Genomic DNA, 21,454 nt, shown 5'->3' with positions numbered 1-21,454 from the left:
TAAAACTGATTATTTTGTTTTATTGAGAAAGTACAACACTGCAAACCATCGTCATATTACTGTCCAAAAAGGCCCGGAGTATCTTGTGCAAAAGTACATTGACTAGTGTAAGAAACTTTCAGTCATATTATTGTCTGAGAAAACAAAAATGATGTGATTATGCAAACCACAAACACCATCGTCTTTAGAAAAGTTAATGAACTCGATCGCGATTTGACCTATTGTGTTTTTTAAAGCAACTTCATGCGCGGAACCAGAAAATTTTTACAGAAGGGAGAGCACGATTGCTGAGAGAGGGGGGGGGGGGTCTGAGGCAAATGTTTGGTAATTTTATAATGTTTTGGAGAAATTTGAATTTTGCAAGGGGGTATGTAGCAGACGGTCTGGAAAAATACCAGGAAGTTCTAATTTATTAGTCAGAGCACTAATCATATTTCAACATTGACGAAAACGTTTGTAATAGTTTTGCTACATTTTTCAGTATTGCATGTAAATAATTTTGAGTATGCAGCTGTTCATCGCTCTGTATACCATACATTGTGGAATCCTGTGTTTTGTTCAAGGTGAGTGATAAACTTTTAACATAAGAGCATACCAATCCGAATTCCTAAAAGTAACATGTGCCTAAAACACAGCTAGAGTGAAACACAACAAACTATCACCATGCAGTAAATAAGTTGCAAATGACAAGACCAAAATCGTGAAAACTGTAAAAATGGCAACCTGAATCATGAATGGAATTTATTGATTATTTGTTAATTTACTTAAGACACATTTCGTTTTGTATTTATAATAGACATGCATTCGTCAAACTATCTCTTATGATCATTTTCAGATTACTTTAATGCAATGTTTGGTTTTTCAGGTCAAATCTTGTATATATCAACCTTGTTCATGTCTGGCAATGTGGTATTTAGATGGACTCCGTCATCCAATTCTTCAAATTACTATGTGTTCATAACCAGAGACAGAATAACAGATGCTCGGACCCATGTGTATGATACACAGTACACTGTGAAAGATGCGATCTTGTATGATTCCATTACGATCAATGTGAGAACACCCGAATCACTTGCAGACAACGTAGTGACATACAACGGTTTGATTATTTTCTTCTACATATATATACATTTTTGGCATAAAGTTTAATAATATTACAAAATATTAATTAGTTCTATTTTGCACTTATTTAGATATTTTTTAAACTATCGTCTAATATTTAGCAAGTGTTCACCCATCCGAAAACGTCCATTTAAAGCACTATTTTGACATCTTTGGGTCCATATTGTAAAAACACGTTTAAAGTAATATTTTTGTATTCATCAAATCCTTTAACAATTGTCTAAATTCAATTCTTAATAAGGGTCTAAGTATATATTTAATAAACAATTGTGATAAAAAATTGCTATGGATATTTAAAAGTTCTGTTATTCGTCAATTGACAAAATTTTTAACAAATTCACACTACACATGGCAGCTGATTGTATTTTTGATTATCAAAATAATTGACATTTTTGTGTGCAATTGAAAAAAAAATTAATATTTCTTATTAATTAATGAAAAAATCAGAAATCACATGAGATTGATTATTCTCATTGATGTAAAGAGTTGACACTATGGTATCAAGTCTGACAAAGCTGCAGATAAGTAGCCACATGATAGCTTTTGGGATGACGTTACAACCACATACCACTTATATACAGTACTTAAAATTTACACTACTTTTAGACTGATAATACGCAACCCATTACACATTATTTAACATCCCTATATAAGGGCATGGTCACGATTTTATTGTTTACGATGTTTGAGTAATGCATTTCTAATGATCGACCAAAATTTGGGTGTCAGTCGTAAAGTTATAAGCAAGGTACCGAGCTTAAAGTTCTTTGTTATGTAAACAAGGCTCGTGTCTTGTTTTTGTTTAGATTGGTTCAATATACCAGTTAAAGTTATTGCTAATTTTTCTATCTGGTGATTCGTCTGGAACAAAAATTAACACCCCCTGACGTTTTTTACATCTATTTTTGGTCTTAGCTGGGAAATTCAAATTGTAATTATTAGAGATGCCTTACTGAAACATTGTAAACATTAAAAACGGGAAAATAAATTTTGACCAAAATCGAGATCATGCCCCTTTAAAAAGATATAAAATAAAAGAATTATCGTTCTTCCTTTTTTATTATGTCTTTTTATATAGATTTGTGTAACTATATATTAATGTTAAAATTTTTATTTCGTAAACATTTTCAGCTTAGCAATGCATCCTTTTGTTCACGTCTATATCTATAAATGTTATCATTGTATATCTTTCAGTTAGGCTAGGATTATAAAGAATATTCTAAATTGTGCACATTCTTAATTGTGTAAATAGTAGCAACTGATACAAAATACTACCCGCCGTAATGATACAGTAAAGGCGTTCCTTTATTTCTTTTTAAAAAGCTCAATGAATGATATACAATTGTTAATTGCTTAAAACTTTTCTTTTAGTCTCCAAAGTTAAAAGTCAGATAGGAGGCAGGAAGAATATTTCATGGACAGCTGCCTACTTTCCATATTTAGGATACGGCATTTATCACATTAATAAAGAAAACAGAACTGCGTTAATAATGGAAGTGTATCATGAGGGAGCCACACTGTCGCCTAAGTACTCATACCTCACTAGACCATTTAATTCCACCAATATCATGTTTGAGATAAGGAACATAACTCTGGATGACGCTGGATATTACTATGGCGGGATATTTTTTAATGGTGCGGGATTTGGTGGTGGTGTTATACTCATTGTATCAGGTAAATAATTGTATTAGACATGACTGGTTGAGTGGTCAGGTGAAGGTGTTGTGCTGATTGTGATTTGTAAATTTTATATTTACAATGTAAAATTTGTTCACCAGTAAAAATATTTAACTTTTGTACTACATCATTTATTTATTATGACATGCTTCTTATGACAAGCAGATGTGGTTATATATGCACGTATCAAATTATCATAGAGATGTGTTATGTTGGAATTTTTCAATGTTTTATTAATTTATATTTCTGTCAACTCTGAAAAAAATTAACACATGCAACGTCATCACTAAACTTGTATTATTTTTCTTAATAATATATGCTGGGTTTTTTCGAAACCATCATTAAATGGTGTTAGGTCAATTAAATTAAATATCTCTTTCAACACCAGAATATAACGTTTAACTTCACTTCAAGAAAAAACAAAAAAAATCTATGTCGCTTAAAGCTATATTTATCAAAATATCGAAGAACTGACGTGAGTTGATTTAATCGATGTTTATTTATTTAAAATTCAATGATATGTTATTTTGCATGACAAGTGCAGGTAGTTTCTAATCTGTATTTGAATTACGCACATTTTTATAATATGAATTTTCGGACTTTTTTGACACAAGAATGTTGATAAAACCCCATATGAATCATGTTAAGTAATATTTAAATATAGAATAAATTTAATTCAATCAAACTATGTATCAGTGATAGATATATTTCTGGAAAATTTAGGGATCGAAGCAACATTGAACTCTCGTCTCGTTCAACCAAACGCTCGGCTGTCGCCGTTAATCTCCGACAAGCAAGAGAGACTCTCTGCTTGTCGTAGATTTACGTCGAGTTTAACGAGACAGTATTGAACTCTGGTGTAAGAATACATACGACTACAACAATTATCTAAATTGTTCGTACCATTTCAAATCTGCCTATTTTCAAGGTATTTATAAATAAGTTTCCTTGAAAAAAAAGTTTTAGCGTACATTATTTCGAATTTATCAATTATTTTCAAAAACTAAGTCTTGTCAGCGGCGATGATTTGTGCTTTGGTCCAAACACTGTTTCACTTTCGGTTTGTCAGAGTACCTCGATAGGAGAGTCGTTTAAAATCAACTCCCAAAAATAGTGTTTGATATTTGTTTAAAAGTTACATGAATTTCTTTTGTTTTTGATTTAGAGAAATAGGTGCATAAAAATAAAAAAATATCATCAAAAGAACATACTTTTGTAGTTATTTGGTACGTTCTTGTGGGTTTTTTATAAGTAGTAATCACATGTCAAAGGTCATCGCCATTCTTTCAACAATATGTGTTTGTATACAAGGCATGGAGAGAATACAATTAACAGAAATTTTATTTATCATGACCATCCCTGATCAAAGCAAATAGTATAAGATCAAATCAGAAGATTTAAAATAAATATACTGTAAGTTTCTCAACAATGTTAATTGTTATTGATGTTTAAAAACTTGCTGATTTTTTATATTTTGAGGCACACCCAAAAAGCCACGAATAAACGGAACCCTTACAACACTGGTTGACACACATTTAGAATTGACATGTATCAGTAAATCAACTTCCACACCTGACTATTACTCCAAGCTTGTGACCTTATCCTACACGTGGTTTATCAACAACACAAAGATGGACAAAGAAACCAGGGATACCCTGAGATTGAAAGTTACTAAAGGACATAGGTACACCAGATACTCATGTACAGCGACAGAAGAAGATCTGGAGTCTGTTCAGAGTGATGCAGTACAGATTAATCCTTTATGTATATAATCTTTTTACACTTGTAAATAGTTCATATCTTATTAAATGATAATTTAAAATATAGCTCGTCATTCAACTATCAAAGTTCTTTATCCTGTGTCTAGTATTTTTAGCTCATCTGAGCTGAAAGCTCAAGTGAGCTTTTCTGATCACCTTTTGTCCGTCGTCCGTCTGTCCGTCCGTCCGTCCGTCTGTCCGTCCGTCTGTAAACGTTTTACATTTTGAACTTCTTCTCTAAAACCGCTTATCCAATTTCAACCAAATTTGGCACAAAGCATCCTTATGGGAGGGCGAATATAAATTGCAGAAATAATAGTCCAATCTATATTCAAAGCGGAGAAAACCTTGAAACTGTAGAAAAAGGGGGGTGCATTTTTAAAAATCTTCTTCTCAAGAACTACTGAGGCAAATTCAACGTACTTTAGCATAAATTATCCTTATGGGAAGGAAAATATAAATTGCAAAAATTAAGGTTTAATTCTGTTTCAAATTTGAGTTATTACGAAAATAATAATAAAGGAAAGGCGTGTTTCAATCGGGCTCGGCATCCGGTAAAATGGGTAGACAAGACTTGGCCTGAGCAAACAAAAGATTGGCAGTTATTAATCTGCCAATCTCATTAAAATTTCAGGATATTTGATGGACCAGTATATTTGTATTTGCTGTAAATATTGCTGCAAAATAATGCGTATTTGGAATTGAAGATTGCCGATCTGCCCTGGCTTTTATTTTGCCACGGCCCGGGTTTGCATACCCATTTTACCAAGACTCGTATTCCATACTTCTAAAACGAGGTTCTTTGATTAAAGCAGCCATGACATTATACGAAAAAGGGTCGATCTGACTATGATGAATTTGCTTGTGGTGCAACAGCTTGCGAATGAAGGGAAATTTTTGAAACATGCAAAATATATTTGTGCCGATTTTGTGAAGTAACTTGAGGCTAAATATATCAATGCGTTGACAATTTTCACACATGACGTTGGTGTTAGCTTGTTCTGATTTTCGTTTCGTTTTCATTATTTATGCTTTGTAACCTGGGAACTATCGTCTGTATTTCGTGATTTTTACGTATCAAATCAAACAGAGACTTCGGTAAATCAAACAGTTAACTGTTTACCTGCGCAAATTAATTAAGCAAAATCTGACATATAAAAAACGTACTGAAATACAATTCATTCTATCGGTAATATTCGGCATTATCTTTTGCATAATGGTAGAATAATGCAATAGGTTTTGTTGAGATGCTCGGCATTTTCTCGAGTTTATTCAGTTTAAATAGAGCTTGATATCGCTGTCGGAAATACGTAGGTATATACATGTATATATATCATTCATTTCAAAAAAATAAATTGTGTTCTTTATTTGTTATAGTGCATGTTTCTTGTGTTTAATTGTTTACAATTTCTATTTACTAACCATATTTGAGTGTTAAGCTTCGAATTATAAGCAAGATACAGAGATTTGCTTACAATTCTATGTTTTTACACAGATCTTAAAAACTAAAGATTAAAAAGGTAAAAAAAATTGTCAATTTTTATTAAGAAAATTTTCAAAGTATGTTCTTCCAGAAACCAACTTTAACAACTTATTATATTGTAAACTTAACCTTTTTTCGTCATTATTACTCCTACTGTACATGTGATCCTTGACTGTTTGTGTACATTTGTATAAACTGATTTTGAACCTCAAATACCAGTGAACTGGTCTTGAGTGAATAAATGAATTGAAAATCTTAGGCCATTATTTTTTTCCATTTTAAATGCTGAATAGGAAATACCGAGTTAAAAATCTTAAGCTGAATGTAATAAACTCATGTGAACAAAATATGACTCAAACCTAGGCGAACTGTGAGCTCTGTATCTTGCGTATAATTCTACGATTGACGCTGAAATTTTGGTTGAACATTAGAAATTCTATATGAATTAGAGTACCTATGGTAAATACTTGTACAAACAAAATAAAGAATGATTTTCTGTATATACCTACTCTCTGGGGCCCCCTCTTTATACAATAAATAATGTGAAATCTACATCAATTTTGATAGTTTTTCAGACACGGGTAAATAAAAACGACATCTTTAATACAGTTTCCATAGTTCTGACACATTTCTGTTGCAGGGATAAAGTAATTATCGCTATTCCTAAGAAAATATCACAGCGGAAAATTATCCTGGTTTGTACGCGAAGTAAATAACTGTCATTTAATTATAATGGAGAAGACAAATAAATTTTTTGAATGTTTTTAATTGAGGAATTTAGCACATTGAGGTACAATTTTTCTCTTCACATCTATACATGTAGGATTTTTAAAATAAAAAACAATAACTATTATATATTTTTTAAAAATACAATAACTAGTAAGTAATTGATGAAAAAAAATGTACCTATATGCTTTCATTTATTTTGACCGCTTTACAAAGTGGGGGGGGGGGTGGGGGGGGGCAGAACGAAAATATAGGGAATTGAAAGTTAACAACTTAACAGTGTAATCCTACCAAATGTTTAGTTTTATATCTTGCGTAGGATTTCTTATTCTGGTAAAAAATAGTATTTCATGAAGGTACAATGTCAAACATTACGTGTATGCAAAAATAAGTGTAAAATTTGAATACTTTACAATATTTATTTTTTGTTATTTTACCGAGGGACCATATGGCACAATATGTTTTGAACGCCCATTGTTGCTCAGGTGAGCGATGTGGCCCCATGGGCCTCTTGTTTATGTTTACAGATGGTCCAGAACAACTCATTTTCACACCAAAGCCAAACGTGAATAAATATGATAAATTCACAGTAAAGGAAGGCGATGTAGTCGGTCCGATCTTTTGTTCAGCTGACTGTAATCCACCCTGCAACGTAACGTGGAAATATAAGGAATCAAACGGTCTTAAAGATGCCTTGTCACAAAATGGGATATTACTATTACAAAGCATCAACAGGAATGTAACCCAAATCATTTGCTCATCTAGATGGAAAAATGAATCAGTGGAGAAAGACTTTACACTTGACGTTCAATGTTTGTACCTCTATGCCATAACGTTGAATTTTGGTTTTCTTTTTTAAATTTTTTCGTCCAATATATTGCTTTTAGAGGTTTTTTTAAAAATCTTTTTTGTATGCAGATTTTGATGACTCAATTATTTATGTAAATGACGAATGGGTGTCAGATCGAATAACGGTAGACATCCAAGAGAAAAACCCGTTACAACTATCCTGTCTCGTTAATGGAAACCCAATCCCAACTGTACGACTCGGTAAAACACAGAACGGAGGGACTGTCATTTTGTCTGAGGCTAGGGACCACTGGTCGAACTACAGCTTTGGAACAGGAGCTCATTGTTCTGACACAGGGACATATGTTTGTTATGGACAGTCTACACATCTGAAAACCAGCACAAAGGCCATTGACGTAAACATTTTGTGTAAGAGTTTTACTTTATATGTCATCAACCCCTGTATCATTAATATTTGTTTTGCTTTATTAATACATCAATGTAATTCCTCATGCCTCTTAACGCGTCTGTTCGTCGTTTGCTTGCTGGAGTGTACATGCTAAAGAGTTGAATTCACGCTCCTTTTGTTGAATGATAGGTGAGCCAAGGTTGGATAAAGAGGTTCAAATGAAAACTATTACTGAATCGGTAAAAACCAGGATTGTAATCATACCTGTTATTGCTTATCCATCTCCTGTCCTGTCAAAGATGATATGGCTAGGACCTGATGATTTTCCGACAAACATCACCACCAGTGTTGTATTACAGCTTAATTGCGTCATCTACAAGCACCGTGTAATAAGCATCATTTCTGGTTTGGAAGACGAAACATTCGGGGAATATAAGCTTTTATACGAAGGAAAAGTACTAACAAATTTTTTCATCAGAAGAGAAGGTAAATAGTTTTAATGTTATTATTTATCATTAAATCATCTACTGAACAAACAATCACAAAGCTATACAAAACTGCCCTGAAACAGATCAGAGCGTTGATCGTGAAAAGGTTATTGCAGCCTATGAAAATATATTCTGAAGTTAACAATTTTAGCATTAATCCAACTCTTTAATTTTTTTGTTTAGAAACTTCACGTAAGTACCAATTTGAACCTTAATTGTTAATTTAGATTGAACATGCAATTACCAAAAGTACTTTGGTATTTGTTCATTGAAATATTAAATTGACAATATATAATGTTTTGTGTTTTCAGAGTATGAGATGTCAAGAGGACACAAGGTTGTTATTGCCGTTCTTTCTACAATTTTGGGAATTACGTGGCTTTTCATAATAATATATTTACTCTTTAAAAAGCAGTTTCTGCTTTTTCATAAAATTGATAAACGTAAGGACGAAAATCATCAATTAGAGACCAAAAGTATGGCACAACATTATGACGATTTGCAAGATACTGATGTAGATAAAAACTACACAGCTCTGGACCGCACAAACCAGGAATCTCCATACGAGGAGACACACTAGAATTGATACAATTCAAAACTGAGTTTATGTTATGAAACACGTGATCTAATCTTATATCTATTTGAAAGAGAACAGCAACCTTATATCTTGTCATTTTGAAAAGAATTTTATATGCTAGTATATGTAACTAATCAAAGAAATTCAAAGTCCTTGTTTGTTCAGATTCGATTTGCTTACGTTTTTTAAGCATGCCACTAGTTTTAGATCTCGATTTTAAGGGATAAATATCCAATATTTTAAAGCAATCAGTGTTTGCTTCCTTGTTGCTATTTATATAGTCTTTGTTTGAGCGTATGACATCTTGCCAAAATCTTGATTTTAATCTTTCTGTAATCAAATTCACAGTTGCTTTAGTCATGTCATTTTCATCATATAATTGCTTTCATTATTTGATAATTTATGTATTACTTGTAAATTAGATCACCTTAAATATCTTAATCTTAAGAAGAATCACCAAGTGTATATAAAGGAAAAACCAGGATTATCTTTCTCATAATCTTTATCATCATTTTATTGAGATTGATATACTTTATCATGTAAAAGCACCATTAAGGTGTAAAAAAATTGTTGCTTTTCATTATTTATTGTTTTTCCTTGAGCTACACATTTTACTTGAGTCCATAATTTCATGGGCTGTGTTTTACAAAAGGACTTATAACCTACGACCAAATTAAAGATTGCTTTTTAATCAGAAACTAATGTTTGAATTAAAGTCTTTAGAATTTAATTGTAGGAATTAAAATAAGGGCATATTATTGGTTTAATGCAAATATTGTTCGTCAAAGATCATTCTTCAAGACAGCAAATAATTGTGACTGTGTTGCCAAAAATTATTAACGCTCACTCAAAATATACGTACTACTTTCCTGGATGTTCAAATAACTTAAATCACCCCGTAAAATATATCTTTATCATAAACAAAATTAAGAGTCGTGGGCATCAGAATTCAAGCTTTGTCCGACTTCCACTGAATGGAGCCTGTAACTTAAGCTAGTAAATAAGGGTTAATATTGAAAATTGGAACTATAAAATATTGTTCATATCATGAAGTGTTTCAAATAATCGTCCGTTCTTATCCAACGAAATGTCAATATTAAATGGATTGAATAAACTTGTCCATGGCAGTCCGGATGGTGATAACACTTAAGTACAAAAACGTGTTCCTCTATAACACCCCTGCGAATGTTTTCGGAATGTTTTCATTATCGTTGCTAAGTATGAAATAAATCTAGAGGTGCTCAAATGAAAGCTCACGATCCTTTGCCGAGATTTATTCAGTTCCTGTGAAATTTTGGGCGGAAGTATAAGTGTTCGGATAACATTCTCAAAATACGTAAGTACTGGTCGTTTTTTTCATATCATATCCTACTTTGATTTGTTTAAAACATGAAAAAATATTAGGATATATGACGTTTTTATCAGCTAGCGGTTATTTAAACTAATGGATGATATTCAGAATTATCGTTCGTGTTCAACCACTCTTCACGTAGTTAAAATATAAACATTATTTTTGCTCGATAAAATCATATCCATGTTTGTTGCTTTTGGTGTGCATTACCATGCTTTTTAAAAAAATAAATGGGTTTCTGTTTTGAATTAAATCAACTTGGTATATCAAGCCAATTTCAAGGATCATTCTGCATAAAGTAGTACAGTCTTTTCCAATAATAATGCTATTAATAGCTCAGGAGCGGATCGAAAATTAAATTATTCATTAGGAGGAATCGCTACCAAGCATATTAATTATTGCATGAGCAGAAAAACCTATATTTTTTATTATTACATTGATTTGTAGAATTCATTTTATCCACCGATTAATGAATATAAAGTTTAAAATCAATAAAAGTCTAGATTTTATATATGACGACAAGTACCAAGATTCTAAGATAGTGGTATCAGAACTTGAAAAACAATTTTTTTTAAAATTATTTTGAATGGAAAAAATGATAAGGTGTCAAGAACTATATTGATTCAGAAATATACTGACAGGTTACTCCAAATGGGACACATAGAATTATATATTAAATCCCTCAGATTATCATAGTTCAGAAGAATTTTACAATGTACAGATGATCTACTGAAATCTCTTTTTGGTGTAATTACAAAAAGTAAAGTCTACAAATTTTTGCAGATCGGATCTGATTACTCAAGAATATTTCAAAAATACTCATAATTTGTTTTGGAAAGAATTATAACTGACATTTAGTGAATTCATTGACATTGTACATTGACATAGTACAAAAATCATCAAATACAGTAAGCTGCTATGGCTGGAATATTGCATACTGTATTGGTCTTTATTTACTTTCTATTATTTTGTTTAATTTTTCTCCTTAATTCATCACCCAAACACAACTAACATATATGTATTGCTAAGAATGAAAATACTTTCAAAATGATTACTAGTGTATGATTTTCTAGACTTTGTACATTTTGAATGAGTTTGTGAGTGAATGAGTGTGTATATGTTTGTCTTTGTATCTTCATATTTTGTTCAATAATTAATAAAATGTGAAAGTGTAAAATAAGATTCTTGGATATAGAGTATCAACGATTTTTACTGCAAATCTGAAAAGATCAAATAAAACCACGTGGTCTTAATTTGAATGACAATAACATTCGCGAAAACTATCGAAATATAACGAAAGCGACCAGCCCAATGTTGTATGAAGTATCTCCGACTTTCGCACCACGATGCACCGGTAGACAAAGCACACATCGCGACCAAGCATTTGGAGACAGAAAAGGTCACTGTCTTACCAAAGCCCACCCCCCTCCCCCATCTCTGGTGGGTTTTTTTCAGATTTAGCCAAGTGAGACTTTTTTCTGTTCCTTAAACTAAAATTCCACCTTCATGGATCTGGAAAAAGAACAAATCCCTTGGGTCTACAATTTATCAGTAAATGTTGGGTAAAACGACTATCAAGGAGTTTGAAAATTTTTTCCAGAACTAGATTGATTGCCTAAAAAATCTTGGCCAAAGGTTAGTACTTTTAATGGAAAGAAAGAATTAAAGTATCAACGATTAATAAATGTAGGTAAAAAACCAAGTGTGATTATTATTCTTTTTAAATCCCTTGTTTATAGAGGTTTTTGGTGTAAAACGACTTTTTCTGTCGACGATTTGGACGCTGTTTAAGCATTAAGAAGAAGTGAATTGTAGAAAACACTCTCCTTATTGCGTTTCCCGTAAAAGCGGAAATAATTGCATTTTACTAAAGAGAAGTAGGTGTGTACTCTCCACGTAATTTGAAGTTAGATGTCATGTGGTTTCAATATACTAAAAGTTGAGCTTTAACTATACTCTGCTTCAGTATATTAGTAAGGCAAATTTTGTGGGTTTTTGATTAGTTATAAATACCTTAGGGTTTATACAATAATATGAAAAATCAAAAGAGGTCTCCTCTAGAACACTTCTTCTTGTTGCCAGGTCTCAATACATGGCTAAAGGACTTTTGCATTGCTAAAATATGAATGTACCTCGGGTGTTTACTTAAAACAGTTATCTGAGATGTCCAGAGTGCCTTAGAACGGAAAAAAAATCAACATTTCCCACTATAAAATTTATTTTCGAACTTGTGAGTTTCTTGTTAAACACAATCGACGTGTCAATGGAAAATATCTTCATTTGGACAAACTTCACAAGTATGTTTAATTCTTTGTTAAGGATTTTCAACAAGTGAAGCTAACAATTACCAGACTATACAGAAACAAGCGTCTGTACTTCGTACACCCAGAACAGCATCGTTTTACGTTCATCCACAGGAACAAATTATTCTTTTTATAAGTAGGACACAAATAGGAAAGTTTTTGTCATAATCTAATTGGTTGATAAGTTAAGTAGCAGATAAGATGAATTTATATTTTAAAATGATTCACCAAAAACTGAAATTAATGTACATTTGTTATTAATGAGTTGTATATGAATCGTTTCTAAAATGCCGCTATTTATAGCTCTGTATATTGTAAATTGTGGAATAATGAGTCTTATTCAAGGTAAGGTTTGATGCTTTTAATATAGGAGCTCGCAGGTCAGAGTTCTTGTAAGTATTATGTGTTTTATTGGCAGTATACAGTAACAAGAGACCCAGGGGCTACATCGTTTACCTTTGCAACATTAGCCTCAACTCTGGTCAAATCAATTTCATGGCATCAAATACCAAATATATTGAAAAGGAATGTCTTGTTTAAAAATATCTTTTAATTTTTCTGAGCATTTACTTATATAAAACATCAGACCCCATTCGTTGGAAGATTTTCATAAATCTATATTTACTATTATATAAGCATTCAATTAGCGCAATTGTTTCACTATTTATAACAATGTAAAAATGCAACCCCTACTAGTAGCTTCACTCTATTCTAGGAATCATGAGTTGAACATCCTTGAATCTACACCACTTGGGGTTACTTCCATTGAGGTTTCAACTATTCTGGTCAAATAAAAAATGCCTCACAAAAATTTCAATAATTCTAAATTATCCCCCTTGAAAGAGATTGTGGCCCTTTATTTTTTAGATTATACCCCCCTATATAGTATTGCTTTGTGTCAAGTTTTCTTAAATTAAGTCCTAGAAAAGTAAAATATGTTAAAAGTCCTTGAAAAGTAAAAAATATATGAAAAGGTTTACAAAAAAAAAACAGAGGAAAAAAATACAAACGCCGCACAAAAAGTGAGCAGAAAAGCTCATTCGAGCTGTGAACTAAAGATCGTGAATTTTCTACCAATGACAAAAGTTATATTTGGAATGAATGGACAATGGTATTCTAGTTTGAATTCAATATTTGACTTTACATATACTAAGTTAAGTTTGTTGTGTTCATTATAAACATGTATTCTTCGAACTACATTGTATTTCTGATGTTCATTATTACATTTTTTTATTTAAAGGTCAAATCCTACCAACATCAACCATGTTCATTTCGGGCAATGTGATATTTAAATGGACATCGTCAAACTGCTCTTCGTATGATGTCTTCGTTACCAGAGACCACACAAGGGATTCCAACTGGACACTTGTCTCTGATACACAGTACACTGTGAAGGATGTGATGTTATATGAATTCATCAGAATATATATCTACCCGAGAGCATCCGTATCACCTGAATACAAAATAATGTCTTACAATGGTTTGGTTTTTTTTCTTTCACATAAATTTACTTTTTTAACCGACACAAAGATGTTACAAGTTTGATATTTTTTTTCGCACAAATGATTTAGAACTTTAAACTAACAACCTCCCTCTTTCAAATACTCTTTTTTGATATTCATGGACCGGTGTTATCAATATTGTCATGTAAATATTCTTTTCACTGTCAGATTCCCATAAACGTATTGCTTTTAATTCAAATAAGCGATGGCTTTAGATAGTAGCGTACATTTAATAAATAAATGATGAATTTCATCAGTGCAACATTTTTAGTAGCGTTTGTTTTTCCACTTGTAAATTAAATGTTGTCATTACATGGATTGACATTTCAAGATATTATTACATATACTGGTAGCACCCTTGGTTCTACGTTCTACGCATTTACGCATGTTTGGAATTACGAATAGGAATAGGAATTTTGTGAAATATTCACTTGAATTCTAGTCAATTCATACATGTATATTTGTCATCTTGCAGCCCATCTGGCACTATACGTATGTTTAATTTCAATCACACCCCTGCCGTTTAACATGGACATAATGCAGAGCAGGTTTTGTTTTTTCCATGAACAATAATGTTGCACCATCTTTGATGAAAATGCCTTTGCAGTTTATTGTACTATTCCGGCAGAGCTCGGTTTTTTGTTTTTAATTTTGTTGGAAAGACGAAAGGAATTGCATTTGGTGATCTCTTTTTATATTTCTGTTGACTTTACACAACAAAATGTTAAACGAACCTTTATGATCACTGGCTTTATGCAAAATATATTATATATGTAAGGTTTTGGTCCTGAGCGAAAAGGATGACTGCTTTTAAGGACATGCGATATTTGCGAGAAAATAAACTTTTAAAAGAAGATTTTTCCTTTACATTGCAGAAACGTTCAACATCTGAACTGCAACATTACGTAATTGCGTTAAATAAAAGTTTCTTGTTACTAAGTATGAATTTATTTTTCAAAGGCGGGGGTCATTACGATATCTCCAATCTCCATACGATAATGAGGAGACTCACTTTTATACCGACTTCATACATAGTCACCGCATGTTTGTTTATTGTCCTCCGTTTAACAGTAGTAATTTATTTGCATTATCAAATTTATGTCAAAGGGAGATGAATAGACTCTCATGCGCTCATGGCTCAAATGAGAAAAAATGCTTCTTCTTACCTTCGCTTTCTTTGTTGTAACCAAAAGCTGATACATGTTAAATATCATAATTCACTACGTGATTTCTCATCTCAGGTAACTTTGCGAATACAAAATTCTATCACATGTTATGTGCTAACGAGGACAATTTTTTCGAACTCATTGTTGAAACGAGTGTAATTAGTATACTTGTACCATATAAAACAGGCACGTAGCAACTGGGGGGGGGGATGGGTGGCAATGGGGGGGGGGGGCTGGCCCCCCCCCCCCACGTTTTCTCAGAACAACAATTTTTTTTTGATTTACATATAAAAAATTGAATTATCATGGAGTTGCCCCCCCCCTCCCTTTTTGGGAGTATGTAAAAAATTGATATAAAAGTATGGAAATGAGGAGTGAAATTGAAGATACATACTACGCTAGCCCCCCCCCCCCCCACCCCGGATTAGGATTTTGAAGATTTATGGAAACTAAATTTCCTTTTTTATTCTTTTTTTTTCTTTTTTTTGCTTGTCAAGATTTTTTGGATGAGTCTGCCCCCCCCCCCCCCACTTTCAAAAAAGATGCTACGTGCCTGTAGAATAGAGAGGGTTATGGTGAAAGAGTGATCACATAAATTTTATACATGGCATTGTTATTCATGCTGGTCTATTTATAGTACCATTCTGATAATGCCAACTCCACCTCTTATGCATATTGATATCAATCTTTTGTTTGATCAGGGGCAGAAAAACGAATAGTCTATTGTATCGCAGTCTACGATCTTAATTGATGTTGAAATTGTCTAGACTCTTTAAAAAATTAAACAAAAGTGATATTAGGTTAAGAAGTAAACGAATAGAGCGCTCGAAAGGACTCAAAACCCGGCGCTAAGTGCAGTCTTCCTTTTAAATTTTATTTCGCCTTACTTTACATAGGATTTGATAACAAGACAACCTTTAATGTTACAACTTTCTCACAATTCCAAAACAAAATTTTGGTTAAAACAAACTGTTTATTCTAATTTCTTGGGATGTACTGTCATGATTGCGTAACGTTTAGAAACCAAACTAGGAAAACAAAGACAAACATTACTTAGGCATATTAAAATCAACTATTAATCAACTTTTAATTATTTATAGCCAACTGCACTGGGTCCCTAATCTTTTTCAGAAAAGAAGCTTGTATCAAAGTAGAGCGATTCTTGTTTTCTTGAAATCGACGTATTACTTCGCTGCAAATATGTAGCAGAAAAATTCGGACCTGTTATTAACAGATAGAGCGCTCGCCAAAATTTGTGCTGCAGGTACAGGGAATTTTGGCAGCGCTCATGAGCGCTCCCTCTCTCTCTCTCTCTGTTGAATGAGCTTCAAGTCCATAATTGCAAATTATGGCGCCCAAAAAGCTATGTCGTGTCGATAAACATAATTTTCTGCTGTATTCTGTATAAATTGCAACACCAAGACATTTGGGTATACTCTGTCCCAAGATATCATGGATTCACATTTTGCCTAATTGCTTGATATATATAAATACCTCAGGGTCCAAATGATGTTCAAAAGTATGAAAAATTTCCAAAATTTCTCAGTCAAAACGCCCCTGTTAGCTTATCAGGAACCAATACAATGCTAAAAATGTGATGTCTACGGGGATTTTGTATTGCAGCAAGCCCGGATGATAACGTTGAAAAATTGCGCGATGTATTCCGAGTGTGTTCCGAATGGGTAAATGCAGAATCGCTCGAAAACTACATGTATTTTGGAGAAAATTAATAAAGTTGCATTGTAAATAACAGTCAAATTGTTCAAAACAAACAATTTTGAAGCTGTAAATACCTTTCTTCGAAAAGATTAACTGTTATATTGCAGCAAAGGTATAATGAAGTTTAAGTGAATTGTACATATTCTATTAGTAATTGTTTGAACAAGAGATACTGATTTAAAGTTCTAACAGTCGTAATGTGTTTCAGTAATGTTAATATTCAGTGTGTTCCATAAAGATTTTCTGAAAAACAATTCATTTCATTCATAATATATCTAACATTATATCATATTTTTAGTTTCCAAAGTTAAAGCTCAGATAGGAGAAAGCGCGATTATGAGATGGACAGCTTCATCTTTTCCATCTACCGGACAATACCACGTCTATCACACATATAAAGAAAACAGAACAATATTGAGTATAAGCAGCAGCGGAGTAAACTTTGGAGATAAGACACAAACAAGTAAATACGCTTACACCTCCAGACCGTTAAATTCCAACATCGTGTTTGAGATAAGGGACATAACTCTGGACGATGCTGGATATTACAATGGTGGGATGTCTGCTGATGCTGCGTGGGCAGGTGGGGGTGTTGTATTGATTGTATCAGGTAAAAGTTTTTATTAACATAACTAGATATGTTTTCATCTCCCGTTAAAGCATTTTTAACACTCTCGAAGTTCTCTATATGTTTCAATTTTCCACAAACTACATAACCTTACTTGCAAAATGCCTATCAGGGTAGTTCAAGTTCAGGTTCGTATACACTTCACTCCTTGGAAAATTTAAATAACATTTCCTACGTCATGTTATTTAACATACATTTAGAGCTAGATACATTAACACGTGTATATGTGCATCTAATTTAGGAGCTTCCGTGTCTTCTTGAAAGCATCATTAGGGTACAAAAGATATTTTAACTTGTTAATCATGAATTTTGCTTATAGAATCAAAGATAACAAAATTTGAGAGTGTTTGATATTTTAACTTGTTAATCATGAATCTTGCTTATAGAATCAAAGATAACAAAATTTGAAGGTATAAACAAGTTTATTCTTCTTTTTTTTTTAAACAAAAACCTAGAGTGTCATTTGTTATTATCAAATTATTAAATAATGCGATTTTGTTTTAGCCAAACCCGATAAGCCAGACATTAAAGGAAACCTTACCACACTGGTAGATACATACTTAAAACTGACATGTATCAGTAAATCAACTTCAACCCCTGACTATTACTATAAGTTTCGATCCTTGTCCTACACATGGTATATCAACGACACTAAAATAAAAAGGGAAATCGAGGAGACCATAATATTGAACGTTACTAGATGGCACAGGTACAACAGTTATTCGTGTACAGCGACAGAAGAAGGACTGGAGTCTGATCGCAGTAATGCAGTACAGATTAATCCTTTATGTGAATATTCTTTTTTTACAATTGCAGTTATATCATATTTTATTATATGGTTATTTAAAAGTTATTATGAACAAATACAGTTCATTATTCAAGTACGTTCATTATCCTATTTCTAGTATTTCATTTGTTAACAGATGGACCAGAAAAACTCACTTTCACACCAAAGCCAACATTTGATAAAGGTTATAAATTCACAGTAAAGGAAGGCGATGAAGTCGGTCCAATCTTTTGTTCAGCTGATTGTAATCCACCCTGTAACGTTTCGTGGAAATATAAGGAATCAAACGGGCTTAAAGATGCCTTGTCAGAAAATGGGATATTACTACTACAAAGGGTCAACAGGAATGTAACCCAAATCATTTGCTTATCTAGATGGAAAACTGAATCAATGGAGAAAGACATTGCACTTGATGTTCAATGTTTGTACTTTTATGCCATAACGTTGAATTTTGGTATTCGTTTTGAATTTATTCGTGCAAAGTATTGCTTTTAATTTTTTTCATCCTTTTGTATGCAGATATTGATGACCCAATTATTAATGTAAATGGCGAATGGGTGTCAGATCGAATATCTGTAGACATCCAAGAGAGAAAACCGTTACATCTGTCTTGTTTTGTTAATGGAAACCCGACTCCTTCTGTACGACTTGGTAAATCACAGAACGGAAGGACGACCATTTTGTCTGAGGCCATGGATCACTGGTCAAACTATAACTTAAGTACGGGGGCCAAGTGTTCCGATACAAGCACATATGTTTGTTATGGAAAGTCGCAGTCTACGAATCTGAAAACCAACAAGTCCATCGGAGTTAACATTTTGTGTGAGATTTTATTTTAATTTATGTGTTTCAAACCAGGCACCCCTTTTCTTTGAGTTAGATATCATTAACAGAACATTAACATACCTTGTAAATTGTTTGTGTTTGTTGATTGTAACTAGGTGGCCATGAAATAGAGTTAAATAGACGTTTATATTGTTCAATTTTACAAATGCAGGCGAGCCAAGGCTGGATAAAGAGGCCCAATTAAAGACATTAACGGATCTGGGTAAAGCAAGGGTTCTGATTATTCCTGTGATTGCTTATCCACCACCTGACCTATCGAAATTGGTATGGCTGGCACCTAACAACCTACCGTCAAACATAACTGCAAATGCAGTGATCCAGTCTAATGATATCATCTACAAGCACCGTGTTATTACCATTGTTTCTGGTTTGGAAGACGAACACTACGGGGAGTATAAACTTTTGTACAATAGAAAATTTCTTACAAGCGTTATCATCAGAAAAGAAGGTAAGAGAAATGTTTAATACTTTATAATAACAAACAAGTTTAAGTGAATTTAGCGAATAAGTAAGAATCGTAAAGTAAACAAAAAAGAAATACTTATTCACTAAATTGATTACTATTTGTTCTATAACACATCAACTGTGTAAACACATTAAATAGTGTACCATTTCCTGGTAGTTGGTGATTGCAGGACCGGCTATAAAAAGGGTTGGGTTTGTAATGATTTTGTTGTTTACTTTGTGTCAATTGGCTGGTATTGTAATGTTAAACTACATATATATGTCATGTGTCAAGATTAATGAAAAAATTGAGGACAACCATAAAAATGCTATTCAAGAAATTGTTCTTTAAAACATACCTATCGTTGACTCATGGTCTCGATTCAATTTATATAAAAAGTGAGCAAAACTTTTCTCCAAGAAAGCAGTTTAACATCAATCTATTTGCAATTTCTTTCAACTAATTTACATACATCTCGTAAGTAATCGTTATTGTTTAAGATTAAAACCCAAGCATTTCGACATTTCTTTATTTAATTGACATTGACAATGACATGTTATTTGTTTTGTATTTACAGAGGACGCAGAGGACGGACCATTAAGAGCAAATATAGTTGACGTTGCCGTCCCCTCCGCACTTTTGGGAATTACATGGATTTTGTTGATAATATATGTAATATTTCAAAAGTGGCGTAGGAATTTAAAAACAACCCATCAACATGACGAAAAAGTTAACCAATTAGAGACACAAAGCTTGGAACAACATTACGACGATTTGCAAGATATTGGTGAAGAGAATAACTACTCACATCTTGACCGTCTTGACCAAGAAACTCCATACGAAGAAACTCTCTAAAAACATACAAATTAACCAATGGGTCTGAAAAAGAAAAACTGCCATTTTCTGATTCCTTCAAGTTCTGAATTTAAATGTTTATATATGCATGATATAGCAGATATTTATATTCCTCATTGTATCGGTATGTTCCACGTTTATTTACTTACATTTTCTGACATTTCAATATTATACAATATAAGCTTATGTTTCTTATGATTAAAAATATAGCTTGAAACGGCACGAACAAAAAATCATATAAATGATAGAAACAAAATTTAAAGACTACAAAGTGAGTTTTGAAAAATAAAATGTTGTTAAAAATTACGTTTACTCAGGGTTTGAGATTTCCAAAAACATTTTTACAAAGTTATATGCCTGATGTCAAAAGTTATTTCAAAAACACCAAAGAACAATGTTATTAATAAATATTGGTATTGATATCCATGTTCTGTTAATTTGAGGAAGATATGCTACGACAATTGTAGATTAAATTTGAAACAGACGCAATTCTGACTAATTTTTTCATTTTCTATATTTCTCTTAAAAACTTTTTGTTGCAATGTAATTGCAAAAGTTAGGTTTCTATGTGTTTTTCCATATCATTTTACATAGCTTATAATTGTATTAACTTGTGTATAACTTTATATCACTGCCTGGCATGCGATTAGAAAAATCTTTAAAATACATTAAAAATCAATTCAAGATAAAATATCTCAAAATTTTTATCATTGACCTAATATAATGTTAATGTCAACAGAATACAGACAATAAAAACAGTTTGGAGCTCCTATTAATCTTTTTTTGTAAACTAGGTCAAATATGGGTACAATTTTGAATAT

The 21,454-nt window shown here is 32.4% G+C and overlaps 1 protein-coding gene across 1 annotated transcript; it reads left to right on the top strand.

The window, feature by feature from the left end:
- The first annotated feature begins 387 nt into the window (after window positions 1-387).
- Window positions 388-21,047, top strand: LOC128184936 (hemicentin-1-like). Its single transcript, XM_052854579.1, has 12 exons — window positions 388-563; window positions 866-1,099; window positions 2,494-2,796; window positions 4,279-4,563; window positions 7,296-7,580; window positions 7,687-8,006; window positions 17,813-17,828; window positions 18,205-18,489; window positions 18,624-18,908; window positions 19,007-19,309; window positions 19,485-19,781; window positions 20,356-21,047. The coding sequence occupies exons 1-12, from the start codon at window positions 506-508 to the stop codon at window positions 20,631-20,633; spliced, it is 2,949 nt and encodes a 982-aa protein (XP_052710539.1). The 5' UTR covers window positions 388-505; the 3' UTR covers window positions 20,634-21,047.
- Window positions 21,048-21,454: the final 407 nt, after the last annotated feature.

This window comes from Crassostrea angulata, chromosome 5, assembly GCF_025612915.1.
Source record: "Crassostrea angulata isolate pt1a10 chromosome 5, ASM2561291v2, whole genome shotgun sequence".
Classification (NCBI taxonomy): Eukaryota; Metazoa; Mollusca; class Bivalvia; order Ostreida; family Ostreidae; genus Magallana; species Magallana angulata.
The sequence above is the reverse complement of the archived record's forward strand: the minus strand, read 5'-3'. Positions and strand labels throughout refer to the sequence as shown.

Coding starts and splice junctions, on each gene's coding strand:
- LOC128184936 (XM_052854579.1), top strand. CDS start 506: ATGCAGCTGTTCATCGCTCTGTATACCATACATTGTGGAATCCTGTGT. Junction 18,490..18,623: donor AGTACAGATTAATCCTTTAT/GTGAATATTCTT, acceptor ATTTGTTAACAG/ATGGACCAGAAAAACTCACT. Junction 18,909..19,006: donor CATTGCACTTGATGTTCAAT/GTTTGTACTTTT, acceptor TTTTGTATGCAG/ATATTGATGACCCAATTATT.